At 35.3% G+C, this 22,502-nt stretch overlaps 3 protein-coding genes across 8 annotated transcripts; 2 read left to right on the forward strand and 1 right to left on the reverse strand.

Moving 5' to 3' along the window:
• Positions 1 to 2,681: 2,681 nt before the first annotated feature.
• Positions 2,682 to 5,545, forward strand: LOC109168505 (junctional sarcoplasmic reticulum protein 1-like). Its single transcript, XM_019317542.1, has 5 exons — positions 2,682 to 3,209; positions 3,306 to 3,350; positions 3,440 to 3,730; positions 3,849 to 4,045; positions 5,098 to 5,545. The coding sequence occupies exons 1-5, from the start codon at positions 2,966 to 2,968 to the stop codon at positions 5,329 to 5,331; spliced, it is 1,011 nt and encodes a 336-aa protein (XP_019173087.1). The 5' UTR covers positions 2,682 to 2,965; the 3' UTR covers positions 5,332 to 5,545.
• Positions 5,546 to 9,915: 4,370 nt separating this feature from the next.
• On the forward strand, positions 9,916 to 15,499 carry LOC109168562 (thylakoid membrane protein slr0575). 3 transcript variants are annotated; one of them, XR_002052099.1, is made up of 10 exons: positions 9,916 to 10,312; positions 10,645 to 10,691; positions 11,215 to 11,317; positions 11,524 to 11,610; positions 11,677 to 11,760; positions 12,200 to 12,253; positions 12,552 to 12,632; positions 12,792 to 12,837; positions 12,945 to 13,056; positions 15,489 to 15,499. XR_002052099.1 is itself a non-coding variant. In XM_019317621.1 (10 exons), the coding sequence occupies exons 1-9, from the start codon at positions 10,022 to 10,024 to the stop codon at positions 13,001 to 13,003; spliced, it is 852 nt and encodes a 283-aa protein (XP_019173166.1). In that variant the 5' UTR covers positions 9,916 to 10,021; the 3' UTR covers positions 13,004 to 13,038; positions 13,436 to 13,446. The 3 variants fall into 3 exon arrangements, 2 of the variants coding, with proteins under 2 accessions (XP_019173166.1, XP_019173165.1); XM_019317621.1 differs by lacking the exon at positions 15,489 to 15,499 and adding an exon at positions 13,436 to 13,446 and having other exon boundaries at positions 12,945 to 13,038; XM_019317620.1 differs by lacking the exon at positions 15,489 to 15,499 and having other exon boundaries at positions 12,945 to 13,140.
• LOC109168561 lies at positions 13,108 to 18,027 on the reverse strand. Of its 4 annotated transcripts, none has more exons than XM_019317619.1 (13): positions 17,662 to 18,027; positions 16,574 to 16,671; positions 16,317 to 16,403; positions 16,076 to 16,208; positions 15,986 to 16,021; positions 15,316 to 15,753; positions 15,032 to 15,174; positions 14,739 to 14,936; positions 14,570 to 14,660; positions 14,317 to 14,485; positions 14,125 to 14,235; positions 13,945 to 14,038; positions 13,108 to 13,391 (listed from the first exon to the last, which is right to left on the reverse strand). In XM_019317619.1, the coding sequence occupies exons 1-13, from the start codon at positions 17,803 to 17,805 to the stop codon at positions 13,337 to 13,339; spliced, it is 1,797 nt and encodes a 598-aa protein (XP_019173164.1). In that variant the 5' UTR covers positions 17,806 to 18,027; the 3' UTR covers positions 13,108 to 13,336. The 4 variants fall into 4 exon arrangements, with proteins under 4 accessions (XP_019173164.1, XP_019173162.1, XP_019173163.1 ...); XM_019317617.1 differs by having other exon boundaries at positions 15,316 to 15,861; XM_019317618.1 differs by having other exon boundaries at positions 15,986 to 16,208.
• Positions 18,028 to 22,502: the final 4,475 nt, after the last annotated feature.

Here is a 22,502-nt window from a genome sequence, read left to right on the forward strand (position 1 = left end):
AATAATAGTGGTTGATATTGGTGAATCAACATCAAATTCCAAGCTATATATGAAGGACCATTGTGTTATAAGACATTGGAGGGGCCATGAGTAAACTGGAGAATGAAACAAGAAAACAAAGCCCCACTGCTCTGCTGGACCAGTCATAATAACTTCACAGAATCACAGGCCAATTATTAAAGCATTTTTTGTTAGGTACTATGCCATATTTTTATGCCCATAAATGGTACTACATTCACCTCAACACGTCATTACTAACTAATCTTTTTTCATGAAAACCCACTCATCACACTAGACCTCACACTGCTCATCCTACTTGCAAAAATGCTCCAATGCCCACTTCAACATATTAGGGTGTGTTTAAGTTTACACATTAAAAATGAGAATCAAAATCATATTTAGTATTTGATTGATAACTTTTTTATTTAAAGAGTAAATACTCAAAATGGTCCCTCGACTATAGCTAAATTCACAAATTGGTCATCAACTTTCAATTTTACCCAATTAAGTCCTTAACTTTGTAATTTTAACACAATTTGGTCCTCTGTCTATTTAACCGTTTGTTGACTGTGATTTTTGAGGATATATATGTAATTTCATGGTCCATCGTCGGTTTTTTAAGGTTCCGGTTGCATTTCCAGACCGCACTGTTACATTTGAATCCACTGTCGAAAGCAATCTACCAAACCCGGTCACCTTCTTCATCCTCCCTTTGGATTCAATGTAGTTGAATTCGTACCAGAGCGAAGAAGACGACATGTTTCCGAACCGGTGCAACGTCATCCTGGAGGCCTCCACGTGCTCCGACGAGAGCTGAAGGTTCTTCTGGAGATCGTCGGTCACGGTCAACAAACGGTCAATTAGATGGAGGACCAAATCGTGTCAAAATTGCAAAGTTAAGGACTTAATTGGGTGAAATTGAAAGTTGAGGACCAATTTTTGAATTTAGCTATAGTCGATGGACCATTTTGGGTATTTACTCTTATTTAAAATATAATTATGGAGTTTGATTACCCCATCAACTAAAAACCTCAATCTCTAATTAAAAATGGGTATCATTCCATCTTATTGGTAATATGATTGATCAATTGCCTTGATTTTTTGTATTTTTGTATTTTTAAAGCCTTTATTAATTAGTTTATTTCCATTATAAGGTCATAAATAACCAAACATATTGGTAATCATTCCAATTCTATCCTACTACCAACATGCAAAATACTTTCACCAAAACTCATTATCATTACCAAGTATTTGATTCTCATTTATTCTAATTCTCATACGTGAACCAAACACATCCTTATACTTTTTGTTTTCATGGTTTGCGTCCCAGACTCAAAGATTCTCATTTACCCTAGAATTAGAATTTTGGTAGAGAAATAAATCACAGGAATCACTCAAGTTATCATAACAAGACAAATTCATACCATCTTTAATAGGATTTGAACCCACACATTGCAACTCATAGTAGGCTATATATTAATCCTTTCCTTCGATTTGGTAATCAACTTAACTATACGGAGCGTTATGCTATGCATCCATGTGCACCATGCATGGCGCACACAAATGCAAAAACGACGTCGTTTTGATGTCGACTTAAAAATAAATTCATAACTTCAATTATACATCCAGAATTGCATAACTATACATGCATAACTTCATAACTATACATCCAGAATTGCATAACTATACATCCATAACGTACTTCATAACTATAAATCCAGAATTGCATGCATAACTACACATCCATAACTTCATAACTATAAATCCAGAATTGCATAACTACACATCCATAACTTCATAACTATAAATCCAGAATTGCATAACTACACATCCATAACTTCATAACTATACATCCAGAATTGCATAACTATACATCCATAACTTCATAACTATAAATCCAGAATTGCATAACTACATATCCATAATTTCATAACTAAAAACCCAGAATGAATGAACAACATAATGTTGTTGGGAATCGAAACTGAATTTTTTTAAGTGGGACGCACGTTTTTAGTCAAAACGACGCCGTTTTTGCATCCGTGTGCACCATGCATGGTGCACAGGGATGCACAACATAATTTGCCTAACTATACTCTAACAACCTTAATCGAAAAACTATAACGATATGTCATGTGAAATGTGTTGCAGCCTACTCAAGGATGTGTACGGGTAAATCTCACCGTGTGACTAAAGATAAATATTTTAGATTGTTCATAACTGACCGATTTAAACTAAGAAGGTCAATAAACTGCTCATTTCTTGAAAATTAAACTTATAATCCTGTGTTTATTACCAAATTAACTGCATGACCAATTTGGATGTGGTTATCCCTACTCATAAATTATTTGGTTGTACCAAGAATTGATTATGTAAACTCGGGTCAAATGGTAAATAATAACAACAACAACAACAACAACAATAATAATAATAATAATAATAATAATAATAAAAAAAAAAAAAATAAAATCCCTCTATAGTGGATGAGGTGACACCAACCTAAACAGTGGCCCAGCCTATTGCTAGGTGGCCGGCCTAATATGAGGTTGGACATCGTCGTGGTTATAATAATGTTACATGAATTAATAATAATAATAATAATAATAATAATAATAATAATAATATTATTATTATTATTATTATTATTATTATTGTTATTATTATTATTATTATTTTGTGGGAGGTGGTGGAGTTGTGAGAGAGGAGGGGAAGGGTGGAGCCTGGAGGAATTTAAATTTGAATTTTTTGAATTCTGAGTGTAATTTTGGCAGTTTTTGGGCACAGCCCACAGGTGCAGTTGAGAGAGAGCATCTTTTTGTGGATACTGTAACCGGACACTCTTCTTTTTAACCATTCAAAATGACAAGTCTATGAGAGACTACTTACGTTTGAAACAAAAGTTTTGATTTAAACTAAGATCAGATCGAATCATCCATTTTCCCATTTCTATTTTTGTAGCTTAGCATGCATGAGTACTAGAATCATGAAACAACCTTCTTTGGGTTCCAGACGCCACCAACAAGATGAAGAACAACCTGAGTTCAACTTCTCAGATTGGGGTCTCAAGGCCAAAATCACCCGCGAAAACACCAATTCCAGAAGGTTTTCTGCTTCTTACATCACAAGTTTCAGGGAAGAATATGCCAATAAGTCTTTCAGATCAAACCTCACCATTTCCAGCACTGCTTCGTCTCCGGGATACAACTTGAAAGGTACATATATATATATGTACGTCATTCTTTAATTATATATATTGTTTTTAATTTGCCAGGGATTCACTGTTTTTTGTGGTGTTTAATTTTTCGCAGAGGAAATTGACCCTTCAACGTATTCTTTCACCACTGCCCTTAAAGGTAGGTAATTCAAGAATGGGGTTTGTTTTTCTAGTCACTAAAAAAATGCAGTTTTTGAGAGATTTTGTGATTTTTTTTTTTGAATGCAGCTTTGCAGGCTAAGACGGTGTATAGCTGGGAATATATGTCGCCGGAGGGATTGGCTTTGAACTCGAAGTGGGATGAAGCTGAGAAATATATATGCAACCCCTTATCCGGTGAAGTGCCAATGGAATGCCTGTCTGCAAAAACGCTCAGCGGCAGATCATTCCGGCAGCTTACCAGCCGGATTACAATGTCTGCGCCGCTCATTTTTCCGGCCAGACCGGCGGCTCCGGCCAAGCCACCCATGCCGCCTCCTCTTGAAATCAATCAACCCCACTCTCCCATTCCCACCCAAGGTATATATATATGTTCTTAGCTTGTTTCATGACTGCAAGTTTGAATTTGATTTTTAATTTCTAACAGATCAGATCTTTTTTCCGCCATGTTTTAATTTGTTTGGATTTGTGGTTGTAGAGAAGAAGATTGGCGTGACTAGAGATGTGGGAACTCAAAGCACTCCACCACCACCTGACCTTGGTTCAAGCAGCAGTCCAAGCCCTGCACCCACTCCCTCCATTGAAGAAAGGTCCATCAACCGCCATGCCAGTGAATCACCTTCCTCCTGTGCAAAACCAAAATCTGAGGAAGAACAAGAAGAAGAAGAAGAAGAGGTAAGCTTCTTTCAACTTTTTTTTTTTTTTTTTTATTGCTTTTAAATCACTATGAAACTAATTCAGATTCGATCTTAATCCATCAGTTTATTGCATTCAGCATATGATATCTCAGTCTGTAAGGTCAAGGTTGATTATGGAATTTTTGACCACCTGAAAGTAATCTTTTAAATCAAGTCGAAAGTCTTGTTCCGACCACTTTTGGTATTCGGAAAAACGTTTGTTGCTATTTCCAACCACTTTTTGCTTTCAACTTGATTTAAGATCACTTTCAGGTGGTCGAAAATTTCATAATTTTCAGCAGTCTGATATCTCCACCACTATGAAACCAATTCAGATTCGATCTCCATCCATCAGTTCATTGCATTCAACATATAAATAATATCTCTACAACTATGAGACTAGTTTAGATTTGATCTTAGTCCGTAAGGTCTAGATTCAATTTGCATGCATGCAAATCATGCGAAAATTACATGGTTTAATCCATAAATTTAAAGAGAATCAAATTTATGAGTTTAAAGCATTGAGGAAGATATAGATGAATGGGATGTTCCATGGGAAACTGAACTTTCAAGACAGGTTGATTGAGTGGAGGATTGCAAGGTGGATGGGCTTCATAGCCTAGCTAGCAGGTGGGGACTCATGATTGGTCCCTGCACATGCATATGACTTGCTCTAGTGGGCATGCATGTTTGTCATTCCTGATTTTTCTGTGAAAGTGGTTTATTATTTACTCAAAAGTTTATATAAATATATATTTGTTTGCAATAATTGAACCCATTTTCAAGAAAGGGGGGTTGATTTTTCCCTTTTAGGTGAGTCCAAGACAAAAAAACGATGTAACATGTTTCCTAAGGAGATGTCTTTTTCTTGTGCATGCACTTCATTTGATATCAAATTTGTATACAGAGACAAAATCCCAAACATAATCTCATCTACTTAGCTAATTAATTATTATTGTTCTTTATGTTACATATTTCCATATGAGACAATTATATTAGTGCATAATAATGAGTGAAACATGATATGTGTTTATCGTTTAATATGTATAGACGACAGAAGAACTGAAAAGCGGGACGAGAGAGGAAGAAGAGGTCACGGGTAGAGATGAGTTGGAAGAGAAAGCGAAAGCCGAGAAGGAGAAGGAGAAGGTTAGGAGCAGCAGGCAAGGAGGGTGTTTGTCATGGAGGAGCTTTCTATGGATGAGAAAAAGGCAAAGGCGTAGAGAGAAACATAGGCCAAGGAAGAAGAACAATATCTTTCTTTGCCCTATTCATGAATGCTAGAAAAAGTTTTCAACCAAAAAAAAAAAAGTATTTTGCTGGGAAAAATGTACACATAAAAAAGATTCTCATCATTTTCCACCTATTATTGTTGTCTCTCTTGTTTCTCGAGCATAATCAATGATGCAAAGGTCGATCGAGTTAGGTAATTAAGTCTTAGCAAGGTTAGGGTGGATTTGTTAATTTCTTGCTGATAACACGATTTGGAGTTGGATCCCTTGCGAGTACAAGTGTAGCAAGTTCTAGGTCACGTCCCTGATGACTCGCTAAAACATATTCGGGTATCATCTCATACTATACAAGACCCTAGGAAGGGGGCCCAACCCTAACTAACATCTCGTTCACTAAAACATCTCTAACAATTTACCTCGTTCGCAAGATCTTAAGAACGAAGTAGTAGGGGACCTGGGATTAAACCTTTCTCTGTCCGCGTGTCTCTGTCCATCTATATATATATATATATATATATATCTTTCTCCCTGTGTGTATGTAAGCCATGGGTATCTATCTATCTAGTACGTAGTGGATATAGGAGGGGCTGGAGGAAAGTGATAGAGGGAGAATTGATGAGTGCAATAATGGAATGATACATTTGAAGAAAGGGTCCCTCTACGGTTGTAGTTGTTGGTTTAATGACGCACCATGCACTCATACATACATGTATATATCATGTTGCCTCCCCCCACCCCTCTCTTATTTTTGTAGTGTTTAAGGAAAAAATAAATTCTATATTCTTGCTCTCCTTTAATTTTCTGTCTATGTTAGTTATCATTGCTATAAGTGCAAAAAAACTCTATAATGTTACGCTGTTGTGTTTGATGGGAGCTATAGCTTGAACACCTTGTCAATATAATCATGAACATTAGACAATGATTCCTAATCTTAAATCAGATTAGGTGATTGGATATAATTGTTGTGATAGATTGAATTCATGAAGGTTGTCCCTTATTAACGAAAGGTAATGATATTTAATCTAAGATAAGGTGATCGAATTGGGTAAATGGTGGAGTAGATTGAATGCATTATTAATATAATCTTATCACTTATTGATGAAAGACAATAATTTCTAAGCTAAGATAAGGTGATTGGGTAAATGGTACGTGTGGTAAAATGAATGCATGATGTGAACAATATAGAGATAATAAATAAAAATGTAATGGTAAGATTTTAAAAAAATTCACCAAACTAGAAGAGCCAATGGTCAATTCAAGACTGGACCATCCTACGTTGGCCTATGGTAATGAGCCTGGAATTTCTTATTTCAATCATTATTGTATGGACCATATCAAATAATGTACATTTCAGTACATAAATGATATATTTTTAATATATTAAAAATGTGTATTGTATTAAAAATATATATATTATTTGAGTACTAAAAATACATTATTTTATATAATGTATATTCAGTACACAAATAATATACTTTTAATGTATTAACATGTACTTTTTATTATGATCAACGTAACATGGACCATATATAATTCACATAATAATTTGCCTAAGGTTGGTCCCCGGTCCACCTCTATGGAAACCCGAAGCCTAGGATGAGGACTCTATTGTAATATACGGAGTACTAATTAATATTATTAGTATTATATGTAGAACTCATTCCATTTTGTTTAAACCTCATTAACCCAAAGTACTTTGAATCTTTTTTTTTTTTTTTTAACCAAAAGCAAGCTTCATTAATGAAAAATAATATCACGAATTCAAGGGGTCGTGAATTACACAATTCTTTTTTACCAGATTGAGAGCATGTAGTCTTAACTATGGTATGGGCTAACAGGTTCATTATATTGCCTTAAATTAGTAGTTTAAACAATTCCTTTTACATTGAAATTTAGGAATGAGCTTAATTAATGATAGTTTGAATAGGAAAGCATCTCCCTTTATAGCACGAGTAATACTACATGTAATTCATTTTTTACTCTCAGCTGAGGTGTCCTACTTTGATTGATCTAGAAAAAAATACGTACCATATTTTTATTCTTAAAATTTTCTTTACTAAATAAAATATGTACGCATGGCGAGAATAATACTCCATAAGAATGTATAATTATCATTTTCCTTATAGCATTGTGCTTGTAAGTGAATTATTATACATTCATCGGTGCAGTAGACTACAAATTTTCAAGATGTTAATTAGGGTGCTTTTTGAATTTGGATTAAAGCCTTCTACTTACCTTACTGCCATGAAATCATACCATTGCAGAAATCTAGATATTCAAGATTTCCAAGGTTAAAAATTTGATCTTTTATGGTAGTTATCTATCGATTTTCTTAGTTTAAATTAGTTAGTTATGACAATCTAAATTGATTGTGAAGGGCATGGGCAGCTCAACTGATCATAAGGTGAAGTTTGGGAAAAATGACCAAGGATTGAATCTTACCAACCACAGTGTGGGAGCAACCTCTCAAAGTGAGGACCTCTCTAGTTCAGTTGAGTTACCATAATTTACATCTTACCTAAACTGATTTACTTTCTTAGTAATTTTTTATCGGTTAGAATCACAACATAGTACTTAAAATTTGCTAGCGAATTTTTCGATAATTTTTTTTTTTAAAATGTAAGATTTCTACTGTCTTTCATGTGAATTGAATTTTCTATGTATACACTTGAACAGGAATCATTCTTAAAGGGTTTTGTGTCAGGACTCAGGACGAAGACCAATTACTTTATGGTGAAAGATCTGGTGTTGGACTAGATGGAACATATGAGAGCTGAGGAAAAGGTAACGAGACACGACAGCACCCAAAAAAAAAAAAAAATCAAAACATGTTTTTATACATTTTTATAAATTTTCGGAAAAGAAATGTGTTGGAAATGTGGAAACAGTTTTTGCTTTTCTGCATGATATTGAGGCAAATACATTGTAGACTTGGTTTCATATTACAAGATGAATTCTAATATAAATTTATTATTAACATATATAGTGTAGATTCATTATATTTTGATACTAATTTATTTTTAATATATGCATGTTCAAAAATAATTAATCTTGTGTTACATTAAAAATAGATATGTAGGATACTAAAAATGAATCTATATCAATGTCTATTGAGTTAATACCCAAAATCGTCCTCGACTATAGTGGTTTTTCTCAATTCCGTCCTAAACGACTTTGGTGACCTAATATCGTCCCAGACTTTTGTGTTTCGCTCAATTTAGTCCCAGACTTTTGTGTTTTTGCTCAATTTAGTCCCTCATTTGTTATTCTGTCCATTTGGTGTTAAATAAATAGACAATTCAGTAATTTTAATATTGGCATCTCTTTACTCATAGACATGTGAAACGCGAAATCCTTTTTTTTTTACGAATTACCCCCAGAATTACTCCTAAAACTGCGAATATAAAATTTGATTTGCAGGTTCGGGAGTAATTCTGGGTGTAATTCGTACAAAAAAGAGGAATTTCGCACTTCACAAGTTGAAAGTAAAGAGAGATCAATATTGACATTATTGAATTGTCCCTTTATTTAACACCAATTTGACGGAATAACAAATGGAGGACTAAATTGAGCGAAACACAAAAGTCTGGGACGATATTAGGTCACCAAAGTCGTTTAGGACGAAATTGAGAAAAACCACTATAGTCGAGGACGATTTTGGGTATTAACTCAATGTCTATTTTATAAGATGACTTTTGTTCACAACAATATTTATATTGTAGATCAAGGTGTACGTGACAAGATGGATCCTAGTATAAACTCATTTTTACTATACAGTAAGGTCTTGTTCATCCTTAATCAAAGGTTAATGGTCGAATTCTTGGCTTTGGGACAACAATATTTATATTGTGGACCAAGGTGTACATGACAAGATGGATCATAGTATAAGTTCATTTTTACTATACAACAAGGTCATGTCCATCCTTAACCAAAGGTCAATGGTCCAATTCTTGACTTTAGGTATAGTCGTATGGAGCATCTTTAAATCTCCATATTAACTATCCCACTCAAAAAAGGTACCTACAATCCAGCGAGGGGATTAGCCACTGTGTTTGACGGTAAAAACCTGAAATATACCCAAAAAAAAGGTCATTTTTATCTGCAATACACTAAAACTGAACATGCAGTCAAATATAATAGTCATACTAAAAATGAAGTTGTAATGCATTAAAAATAAACCAACAATATACTAAAAATTAATATGCATCAAGGTTAATGGTTGACATTGTAAAGTGGACCTAAGGTGCACGATATAATTTGCCGGTCCAGAATATAACGATTGCAATCGTTAAAACATGAGCCATGGTTCATCTTGCAAAGTGAGCTCAGATTTAAAATATAAAATGTGTATACTGAATATTTACAATTTACATACTTAATGTTCACAATTTACTTTTTACAAAATTGTGACATGGTTCCACAGAATCATTTGCCATAACGATTGTGATATTGGATCTCATGCTTTTGTTTCGAAATTTTGGACAATTTAGTGGGGAGTTGGATCATCTTCAATGTCCAAGAATTAAAAATCTCTGGCCCAATTCATAATTTAGCCGAAGCCCAAAAAAATTGAAAAATAAACAATAATTTAATTAAAGAATAAGAGAAGAAGAAACAAGCCACGTCATCACCATCATCTCTAAGATTTGGCGGTTGATATTCCCATTCCCTCCACGTCCACGAACTGCCGTGCCCTCGTAAAACCTCTTCTTCTCCCTCAACGGAATTATCACCGGAGAGAGATGAAAGCAGCTGTGGCCATGTCGGGAGGAAGCGGCGGAACCATCCTCTGTTCGCCGCCGCGTTTTGCGGTTTGTAACCGCGCGCATTTACTCTCTCTGAGTCGAAACCAATCTCTGTCCTCCACGCGCAAGTTCAGGTCGGCGGCTTCCATTGCTCGACGATCGCTTTTGGCGAATCCGCGCCGGCTTAAAATAGTCTGCGGAGCTGCTGATTCAACTCAGACTCAGCCTTCCTCCGTTACTTCTTCCGACAAGTCCGTCGTTAACGATGATGGATTTTCCCTTTCCAAGGTGCTTATTTTCGTATTTCGTTATTGAGTTCGTTTAAAACTTTACCATATTGTGTAACTGAATAGAAATTTCTGAGTTCATGATAACCTTTCCTTTTTTGGCAGTGTTCCAGAATAGGCAATCACAACTTTAATAGATACTCCGTAATTCTTTAGTAGAAAACTGTGGTGTAATGTGGATATTCTGGATGAGAAGACTTTATTATAGTATAATCTCAGAAAATCATTGATACTGTCTTAATGATTTACTAGGTTTTCCCGAGATATTTGATTTTACTTAATGATTGATCAATCTGTGGAATGACGTTGTATTTGATATCCTAATGCCTGCAGATTTCATTTGGTGTTGTTGGACTTGGTGTGGGGGTTTCACTTCTCTCGTAAGTACATTTTGCTGTTACTTTAGATGGTTCTATGTTCTTGTAGTTCTCAAATACCGGTGGAAACAACAACAAAGGGGATGGGGGAGGGAAAAGCAGGAGAATATTATTAAAATGCACTGTTTCCTTCAATTATTGTGCTGTAATCGTAAAAGGAAAACTTGATTTGCAAATGCAAAGACACGCAATCACTCAACACTTTTGTTGCCATTCGCTTTTCGTTTATCATGTTTCTTTGTCAAACTTAAAGTTAGGCTTGATGGTGACCAACGTGCCATTAGTTCATTTGTTAGTACCCTGGAAATAGCTTCTCTAAATATTGAGGTAATGTTGCATGCGTCTTCATTTCCAATTCTACTATACATAATGGGGGAGCATTGTTCACTGAATCCATTCTTCTTTCACAAAATTAAATAAGAAACTTGAGGCTCTAACCTTTGATTTATGGTTCTTTCTATTTCTAGGTATAAAAATGCTACAATTTATCATGACTTTTACCAATTTGGCTGTATACATTGTATAGGTATGGTTTTGGAGCATACTTTAATATCATTCCTGGATCTGAGTGGTCTGCATTGATGCTTACATATGGCTTTCCTCTTGCTATAATTGGCATGGCCCTCAAGGTGAATTAAGCTTTATCTTACAACTATTTATGGCATTAGCGCATCTAATTTCACAATATGTCTTTGTTAATGCTTGATTGACATGCATGAGAATCAGGATTTTACTGATTTATGGGACTCATCATTATTCTTTTCTTAGTTGATCTGGATTAGCAAGGAATAAAATTGCCTTATTCATCATTTTTAGCCACATTACTGTTTTGCAGTATGCAGAGCTTAAACCAGTACCATGTGTGACCTATTCAGATGCTCAAATGTTAAGGGAAAAGTGTGCTACTCCAATCCTTAAACAGGTAAATCCACAATGTCAACCATTTTTCTATAGAACATGCATTTAAAGGAAAAATCTTATATTTTAGGTCAAGAGTGATGTGACAAGGTTCCGTTATGGAGATGAGCAACATTTGGATGAGGCATTGAAACGTATTTTCCAATATGGCCAGGTATTCCAATTCTGTTTTCTGCAAAAGAAGTCTGACAATAAATTAGTAATTTATGAAATTCAATTGCAATTTAATAATTTGCTATTACTCCGGTATAATATACCACATATAATGTCTTTATATTACTCTAGTATGGAGGAAAGAAGTTTCTAGAAGGATTTATCTATAAACAACCAGTGCAATCTTAAGGCTTGTAACAGGCTAACAGCTATTGCACATAAAGGAACTTCAAAATATTGAGACACTATGGTATCAGGTCATAATATCAGGTCATAATGTCTAACTTTGGCAGAAAACCATTGACCATAGAACCTCTAAAATATATAACAAAGTAGTTCTACCAAAGTATAATGATGAATCTAGTGTGCCTAATTGTTTGTCTAACCTTTATTAGACAATGCTTTTTAACTGTTCTAACTCTTTCCCCTCTATAAACTAGGGTGGAGGAATTGCACGGAGGAGTGCTCCCATTTTGCAAATGATCCGCGAAGAGGTATGGTCCTTGAACTTGCTTAAGTTTTTAGACTGGTGATGTACTTCCTATTATGCTCTGAATTGTGCCTGTAATTTTAGGTTATATGAAAGATCTTCTAACTTACACTATTGCAATACATTACTAATTGTGGATTAGTCAAATTTTAATTTCTTAGAAAAGATTCTGTTCCTTTTTAAACATGAATGTCTCTCACTTTTCTTTATCACTTGTTCATGCTTCATAGTTGTAGATGGCTAGAGTATTCATGTTTCATTTGTTGTGGTTTTTCAAACAGTTGTGTTGCTTTGTGTTTTAGGTTACGGAAGATGGTAAATACTGTCTAGTGTTGGTGTTCGAGGCCAAAGCTTTGGAGCTCTCAGATTTTGAAAAAAGACGGGTGAGATTAAACCTCCCAAGTATAATCTTAGTAAAGTTCCTGATTGTTATAGATTTATTCCTTGAACAATCCCTCAGACTAGACATCCTTTGAATCAAGTAGTTTTTCTCAAATATTTATGGCTAATTATTAATCTCCTGTTTCATTTTGATTTGATAGGAAAAATTTGCTTCCTTCTTTGGTCCAGGAATTTCATCTGAAATTGGTAAGTTTTGAATGCTCAACTCTAGTTGGGTTAAACTTACAAAATGTTAACCTGATAATGAGTTTTCTTGGCATATTTGTCATCACATTCTTCATTTATGGGTGCAGTTAAGGGAGACAAAGACTACTTGTATGAAGTCCGACTAATTTCCAACACAACATTGTAAGTAGCATGAACATCCTCAACAATGGAAGAGCTCATGTAGTATAGTAAACTGTTGTTTAGCCATGTATAGCAAAAGGAAGCTTGTAAAAAATTTTCAACAGAGAATCAACGAAAAGGATTAATTTTAAGGCATTCATATAATCTGGGTCTGCCTTGATACAACAGATTTACAGACCTGCTTTTTACAAGGTTCACTGCCTACATTCAATTCAATGGCAAAAACATTGAATGTATATGTTTGCAAAAATGCTAATGAAGCTATGCTACATAAGTTCTACACTTGTGCTCCTTGAGGCTCTGTATCACAGCACTAATCTTGATGAATTACTACTGCTCAGCTTTCATTGCTCTGCAATGGAGGTTTCCCTGGAACCCTGATCCTTTTGTGCCTGAGTTCAAATGGATACAAAGAATGAGAGATAAGAGAATTAAGCAAATTTTTTTAAAAAAAAAAAAAGGGAAAAGTCAATTAGGCCCTTACACTTTTTAAAGGTGCAATTAAACCCATCAACAATTCATTTAAGTGCAATGGAGCCCAAAAACAAATTAATGACCTGCTATCACAGGTCATTAGGGTTCAGGCCACCTTTCGGTGAATTTTCCGGCAAAAAAAAAAAAAGCGACCGGCGAAATTTTTGACAAAAGAAGTGATTGCCGAAATTTTCGACAGGCAAATCTGGGTCGGTTGCTAGTCACTTTTTTTTTGTTAGAAAATTCGTCGGAAGGTGGCCAGAACCCTAATAACCTGTGATAGCAGGTCATTAAATTGTTTTTGGGCTTTATTGCACCTAAAAGAATTGTTGATGGGTGTAATTGAACCTTTAAAAAGTTTAAGGGCCTAATTGACTTTTAAGCTAAAGTTCGATGGCCTATTTGACCCTTTTTCCAAAAAAAAAAAAGAGAGAGAGAATTAAGCAAAGCAAAATGCACAGAAATATTTACCTCAAAGAGTCAATCCGCTTCTCAACTATTTCTTTCTGTTCCACATCAAAAGTAGACCATTTTTCATGTGATGCATCATCCCCAGTTCCAACCTCTGCATTGGATGAATGGAGAAAGCATGGGTTAATATGTCACTGCATCCATTTACCAAAAACAAAGCACACTTAGAACTGAACTGACCTTGAAGTAGTATTTCAGATTTCTCAGAGTAGCTTTTCAATCTCCACAGCACCTGACCATTGGTGTCCACATAGATGGGCTCTGTTCTAACAGCATCAGCGTTTTGATTACCTATGGAGCAAAAACAAAAGTCCTCAGCAACATATGGCCATGTCTAAGGCAGACCATTCAAAATAGTAACTTTCGACATACATTTTAACCATAAGCCTTTGGACTCCAGCAATGCAGCATGAGCTTCTGCTGTCTCAAGCTTAACTTTAGCAACAATGGCATCATGCTCCGATACTGTAATGGGAGCACCATTCTTTGAAATGACTGCTTCAGCAATGTTATCCTGTAGTTTCTGCTTCAAACGCTTTTCCTAAACAAATTACAAAAAATTAATTTTTCAAGATAGTAGCTTTAGCTTTCTCAATTGTTTCAGTTTTGTTTTGATAGTTCATACCTCCTCTTTCGCAGCTGAAACTTTTACTTTTGCTTCCTTGGCCTTTTCAGCATATCTTGCATTCTCATCATCTATCCAATTCCTTATCTTTCTGTAAATGCAGCCCTTGACAAGTTTATCAAATGGTGAAAAAGGAAATAAATTGCTGCAATAAAAATGGGAGACTTACGCAGTTAGAAGAACTTCATCACAGACAAAGTTCAATAGCTTCAGTTTTATTGAGGGGCTTAAGCTATCAAATCCATCAGCTGCATCATTTAAGGAATCCAAGCCCATATTCTTTGCAACAGTTAGGGATTCAGAAACGACCTCTTTAAGAAAATTGAACCATGCATCTGTTCCATCTGTACAAGTTAATGTTGAAGACCTGGAATAGATCACAAAAAGATGTTCAAATAACTATTTAAAGGGAACAAATAGTGAAAGTTGCAGTGCTTAGTCTTTTATAGTATGTGGATATACCCTTCCCCCATATCCTCTTCAATGACCGTTAGCATGTTAACAAGAAACTGGGCAGTCACAGTAGTTTTTCCTCGCCTTGTAGCTCGACCTTGTACCAAATCTCTAAGTACAGCTTCACCCTGCCCTTTCTTTAAATCAAGAACCTATTGAATATAAGTATACAGTCAGAACTCAGAATATCACTGGCAACAATGATTGAAGGGATGAGCACTTTTGTTCTTAGGAAACTAGAAAGTTAGGGTTCAATGAAACAAGAACAAAAATATCATGTTTAGCAGTTTTACCTTTCCAAATGCAGCACAAAACTCTAAAAATTGCAAGGCATCCCCAATATCTTCTTGAGGTAAATCAGTACCAGCTACAGCTGTAAGTCGAATTCCCTCAGGCAGGGGAATAACAGGATTTAAATTTTCATTTTTGATATCAAGATCAGTGGCATCCCCAATATCTTTACCAGTGGCTTCATCAGGCATCTTGCTTGACACTTGTTTCTTCATGTCCTCTGATTTCCTTTTTCTTTTACATTCACCATGTATTTCATTCTTCTTGGAACCCTCTTCCTTGGGATTTTTTGCCTTTGGTAAGCCCTCTTCCTTCATTTTATTAATTTTTTTCTTTTTTGGGGAAGTATCAATAGCTGTTGATGAAACACCATCATTTCCACTAATGCAGTGTCCCTTCTGAGTCTTCTCATACTCTTGTCTTTTCATTTTTCTAGATTCCTGTTTAGGAGGAATATTTGATGAAATAAGTGGTTGAGTATTTGAATCTATACTCCCATTAAATATGTTTTCCTTCCCCCTCTTGGTTGGGGAAACAACTTCTGCCCCCTATCAAAATTTAAACTTAGGGTATGAGAACTATCAGACTGCCAAATAATTCTATAAAATTGAATCATCAAGCCATCAAGGTGACTAGGCCAAAAATGGCCATGAGAAGTCATTACATCCCTACCTTGTCTGAAGCGTCGGTCTCTTTAGTTGGAGCATCCTTCTTGGTTTCTTTAGTTGGAGCATCCTTCTTGGTCTCTTTAGTTGGAGCATCCTTCTTATTGAGAGCTTTTTCATGATCAATGTTCTCTGGTCCTTTAACCAGTAGCATTTCTGACACAGAAGTAAATCCAGTCGCCTTGGCTGTGTGCACAAGAATACCAGTAGGCTGGAAACCTCGCTTTTTCCTGAGCATTACATTGATTGATGAGTACACTACTGGCAACCAGCAATGCCTTTACAAAGAAATCAGAGAAGAAAATACTACAAACAAAAGGGGGCAAGAGAATGTTTACATGCACAAACTACAGTTGCAAATGCCTCTGCATTTTGGACAGTTCCAGTTCTCGAGAGTTGAAACTTCTTCTGCCTTCTCCCCATATCTGGTGTGGAAACACACTAGAGAAACTTAGTATCTCTCCAAGAACAAAAGTAACTAATAACTAATATAACAGGGAAATGAAAGGGGCTGGCACAGGCAACTAAGGTAACTCAGTTGGTTCTTGAATGATAAATTGTGAGCAATAGGGAAATGAAAGGAGAAGGCACGTACCTATTCAAGAGGCATTTGTGGCAAAATCGAATGACACACGGCTTATTATTCTTTTCATTCTTGCATCCTGACATATAGTCCATGGTTTTTTGACGGCACTTCAAAATATCAAATCCAAATATTAGATGTATACCAAATTGAAATTTTGATATATTACAAATTGAAAAACCAAGACATCTGCAAAGACAGAAACCTGTATGGATGGCATGATCAAGTCCTAAGGAAAGATAATAAATTCTAATCTACATAAGAAAAGGAAAAAAATAATAACTTCCAAACTATATTATTATACTATGAGCTTAATTTACACCCCTAAAATTGATATCTCCATATATAAGCATGAACTTCTCTAAGAGCCACACCGATACTATCCCAAATCTGAAAATAGACATTTAACCAGGCCATGGCTACTCTACCACTTGTAGGTTGGTTCAGATTGGATGCTCAAAAGGTTGCTTAACAACATTAACGAGTTTCACAGCCAAACTTCTGTACACTTCTCAGAGATGCAAGCACATTGTTAGCTAATTTCCATCCAAGTTGACAAACTTAACAATGCAAATGACATCATGGGCAACAAAAGTAATAAACACCAGACCTAGTACCATTATGATAAGATACTCAAAATAGGCTAGTTATCACCTTTGATTCAGAACTGAAGTAAAGAACTCAATTACAAACCCCAAGCAGCAAAAGAAGGTAATTCACCTTATGCCATTGAGTTTGATAACAAGTAGACTTGTTTAATCCAGTACAAACCCTCAGGTAGTGGCTAGGTTAGGTTTAATCCAAGTACACATACTCGGACAAGTAGACAGGTTTAATCTAATCCAAATCATTATGAACCCTAACTAAGAATAACCCATTTCGGAATGTTTATTTATCAATCAACAAATCAAACAACACTGCACCAATTCACAACTTTTCCCCTTTACCCATTCCACTGTCAGACGATTTACCTTCTCGAACAAACAACCGCGACACAACACTTGGAAATTCCACATTTCACGACACATCAAAACACAAACACAAAAAAAACGCAGCTGTAAATCATACGAGGGTTAAGTCATCTGGGAAAGCGTTGTTACCTGGTGGCACGTCTTGCCATTTCTGGAATCATAGATCCGGCCGCCCACAACCCGCACGCCTGGGCAATTATTCCGCTGTTTCGTCTTGGTTCCCTGGTTGCCCTGCGCCTGCTCCGCCACGGAATCGCCTGAAACAACCGCCATTGATGTCGCCAACAGCAAGCAAGCAAGCAAGCAAAGCCTACTACGATCTCAGTCTCACTGTGCTGCACTGTAAAGGAAGTAGAAATGCAAGAGAGTATATATACGTTTGACCCCCGAATTTGCGGACTGCATTTTCGGATTCATGTTACAAAGCGGGAATTTCATTTTGGGAATTTTTTAAAGTCCGAACCCGAAAATGCCTTTGGAGGGATTTTTCATTTCTTTCCTCTAATTTACCCGCCATTTTTGGCAAGCTACACAAGATTTTACCTTGTTTATATTATTCTTTAATTTGAATTTTGAACACCATATGTCCATATTAGATTACTAGTGGACCGTTGTGAGAAGTATTTTCCATATTAAGCTATTGAAAAAAAAACATAATATTCATAATGAAAAGTATTATTATATTGTAATATGTACATTGAATGTTATATTAAATTAATGTTTTACTAATTTAAGTTGGAATATTAGATATGCTTATTTGGTAAAAAAACGAATAAATTGTCTTTTATGGAAATAACTTATTAATTTTATGTGTATTATTCCATATACAATTAATCATGATTAAATATTGCAAACAGTTTAAAGATATTAATCATCTTGTGTAGTGTTTCTCATGTCTCTCTTTATTTTACTAATTTAAGTTGGAATATTAGATACATTTTTTATAATTTGTTAGATATGTTTATTTGGTAAACAAAAACGAATAAATTGTCTTTTATGGGAATATAACTTACTAATCATATGTGTATTATCCCATATACAATTAATCATGATTGAATATTGCAAACAATTCAAAGATATTAATCATCTCGTGTAGTGTTTCTCATGTGTCTCTTTGTTTTTCCAAAACATTTATATTTATTGTCTCATATTTTCAATATCTTGATGGCACTATATATGTCGTGCTTGTATTGAGATTCACACGTAATACACAACACATCAATTTTTCTCTTCTTCTTGTTTGTTTGTATTCTACATGATATTAGTTGATAAGGTTTATACATGCGCATAAACTCATCAATCGGCGGCGATGAGCAGCCGCGGGTGACGATGAGGCGTGTTTAGAGTTCTCCGCCTAGCCGCGTCCAAGGCAAAGAGGCACCCAGTCGGGCACGTTTAGAGTTCTTTTTATTTATTTTTTTCTTTTATGTTTTGCTTGACATTTTGTTTTTGTTTTGGCTTTTTTTTTTTTTTTTTTTTACTCCTCTCCCATTTTCTTTTTTCCTAATCACACCTACAAAAGCTCATCAAAAATCACACAAAAAAAACCCCACTATTGAGAATGTCTGTATGATGATCAATTGAATGGTAAGTTTGATATTGGGGCCTCTCATCACATTACTGGTGCAATGGGACATCTCGTCACATTACTGGTGATTACACTAAGATGACTAATGCAAAAGATATGGAGTATTTTACTGCCCTAAACAGTGGTTACAACTCAAGAAGGCTCGGCTCGATTAACGGACAAAAGTATTCTTAATCATGTCCTTTATTTCCGTCTTTAAGTTGCAATCCTATAATGTTATGCAGTACAATGTCCACTTTTAACTCCTATATATGTACTATACCGACCAATCGCTATCGCTAAATGTGAGCAGTCTAAAAATATGTTTGTGCTCACATATTTTGGCCACTTAATACCCTAAGTCCTTAACATCTTGATTTTCTCTATTAATATAATTCTTCTTTATCTTCTTCCTCTCTTTTCTTATGTCGTGCATCTCTCTTACAACACGTTTGGTTCACGGAGTGAATTTTGAGGTAATAAGAATGCTATTCCATAAGGAATGAAATAGGCAAGGAATTAGGAATGCTATTCCATAAGGAATAGAATATGCCGGGAATATAATAAAAATTGCATTATATTGTTTGGTCCGCGAAAAGAATAGACTTTAGGATTACATGTTGGGTTGATTTAAGGAATAGAAATGGAATATGTTTTAAAAGACATAAATACCATTATAAAAATATGTGATGGTGGCGTTGGTGGTGGCGACGGTGGTGGTGGTGGCGACCGTGGGGGTAGTGGTGACGACGATGGCGATGGTAGCGGTGGCGGTGGTGATGGTGGTAAAATAAGAAATAAATTTAATTGGAAGGTAAAATAAGAAATAGAAACTTTAGGCTATTCCCGAGAACTCAAGAATACCCTAATACTAAGCCCCCCTTCCCCCGCAAGAATCTCTATTCCCTTGCAAAGGGGAATAGATCATTCCAGGTTCCTGGGAATACAAGTAGTTACCAAACAGAGGAATATGCCCATTACTGAGAATGTTATGTCATTCCAGACATATTCCGTGAACTAAACAGCCCATTATTGCTTCAGTGTTACTCTCTCTCTATTTCCTCTATATTTTTATGAGTTTAAGTTATCAAGTAATAATAAGTTGATTTCAAAGGAGTCATTAAAGTGAATAGATTGGAGTCTCATTTCTTTTATTATTTTCTTTTTCGTTGGAGGATATATATAATGACCAAAGTATTAGGTGCCCCAAAAATCAATACCAAAGCCCAATACCTGAAGCCCATTATATAGCTTGTTCAGAAAACCCGACTTAAGGGCTCTTTCGACTCATCAGCAATTGTTATGTCGTGGAACCGTGTCCATCTTACAAGGCGAACACGATTCTATGTTCATAATTATAAAACTTAAAACTCTCCATGTTCACAATTAGAGAACTCTATGTTCACAATTATGACAGATTTGAAATTGTGTCTACCTTGCACGATTCCACAACATAATTTGCCTCTCATCTGGAGTCGGGATCAAGAAACCAAAATAACACCTAAAACCCGAGGGCCCCTCATCAATTTGTCTTGGGTTGGACGGGAGGAGATAAACCTCAAAATGTATTTTCGTTTTTAATGTTTTATTATTTGTTATTTTTATATTCCTAGGGTCTCACTATCCTCAATCTATTGGAAATTTGAACACGAATATTTGATGGGACATTATTCCTACACTCAACATTTCAACCTCTAAACTAGGGGTGTAAACGAGCCGAGCCGAGCTCGAACCTGGGTAGGCTCAAGCTCGAGCTCGTTAATGAAGGCTCGGCTCGAGTTCGAGCTCGAGCTCGGTCGAGCTTGAGATATGATGCTCGAGCTCGAGCTCGAGCTCGGTAACTTTCGGGCTGCTCAAGCTCGGCTCGAGCAGCTCGATTGTTCGAGTTCGAACTCGAGCTCGATCTTGAACTCGAGTTCGAGCTCGATTTTGACATTGAATTTGACCTATTTAATACTTTTGATTTAAAATTCAAACTACTTTGTTTTGTCCATACATAAATAATAGAAATCTTTTAGGGATTTTAAGTTTAAAATTTTAATTTTTAATTGTTATTTTTATATATTATTATATTATATTATATTATGTATTATATATATTATATATTATATATTATATGGCTCGCGAGCGGCTCGACGAGCCACGAGCCTAGAATATATAGGCTCGGCTCGAGCTCGATTACTAAACGAGCAGCTCGAGCTCGACTCGAGCTCGATTTTGACCGAGCTCGAGCCGAGCGTTGACCGAGCCGCTCGCAAGCTGCTCGTGAGCTGCTCGGCTCATTTACACCCCTACTCTAAACTATGTCCAATAGCTTATTAGTTGTATATAACCTTTCTTTGATCTTGTTATATATTTAATTACCTCCGATGATACAGAGAAATATAGGCTACACATATCGCAAATTACACATGAAAAAAAATTGTGGTAAAAAGATCCAGGCTAGTGATCTATCTTTGACAATATAATTGTACGCACTGTCAAATTAAGTTTCACTTATGTAATTCTGGGCAGTCTAGAAATATGACTGTATTGCCTTTTTTCACATGGGAATCATGTTAGACAGAAACATAATAAAACAAAGCATGTAAACAAAAATAATCTAACCTTATAGGGAAAACAATCATAATTGAGCATATCTTCGGCCATAATTGATGTTCTATAGTTATTGTAGTAACCTGAGCTGTGGTAGAGAGTTTATGTTTTGTCTCACAGTTTTACTCATGTGTATATATATATTACTATAAACTAGTAGTGAAAAGTCTGGTAAACTTATATATAACATAAGTGCCATTGTAGGTATTTAATTATAAATCAAATACCTCAGAAACCTAACTTGAACAAACTCCTACTTTATAGTCCAGTCAAACTTGCACACTTTCACTAGATAAACTTAATTTAACAAAAAATAAGTTATGTTTTACTGCATCTATATGGAAGACTTAATTTATTTCATGATAATTGTTACTGACTCATCTATGAAAATTGTATTTTTCATCCCTAAGTTATAAGATAATTGTAGTATTTGTCTTTACTTGTTGGTTGTGCTCACTTCTTGTCTCTAAATTATAACTGACGTTACGAATTTTGTTTTATTTTTTCCCCTAACAAGTGCTCATTTATTGCCCCTAAGCTATAACTGTCGTTGTTACAAATTTCTCCCTTAATGTTCTGTTAAAAGAAGACGAAAATTGCCATGCTAGTTAGTTATAGCTTAGGGACGAAAAATGAGCATGACCAACAAGTATAGACGAATCATACAATTACCTTATACATAGGGACGAAAAGTGTAATTTTTTAAAAATTAAAAATACTCATTTTAATTATATTGAAATTAATCATTTAATCATTTTTATTTTATATTTATTAACTTTCATATTTAAAAAGTATATTAATTTTCGTG

This window comes from Ipomoea nil, unplaced genomic scaffold (genome assembly GCF_001879475.1).
Source record: "Ipomoea nil cultivar Tokyo-kokei standard unplaced genomic scaffold, Asagao_1.1 scaffold3199, whole genome shotgun sequence".
Taxonomy (NCBI): domain Eukaryota; kingdom Viridiplantae; phylum Streptophyta; class Magnoliopsida; order Solanales; family Convolvulaceae; genus Ipomoea; species Ipomoea nil.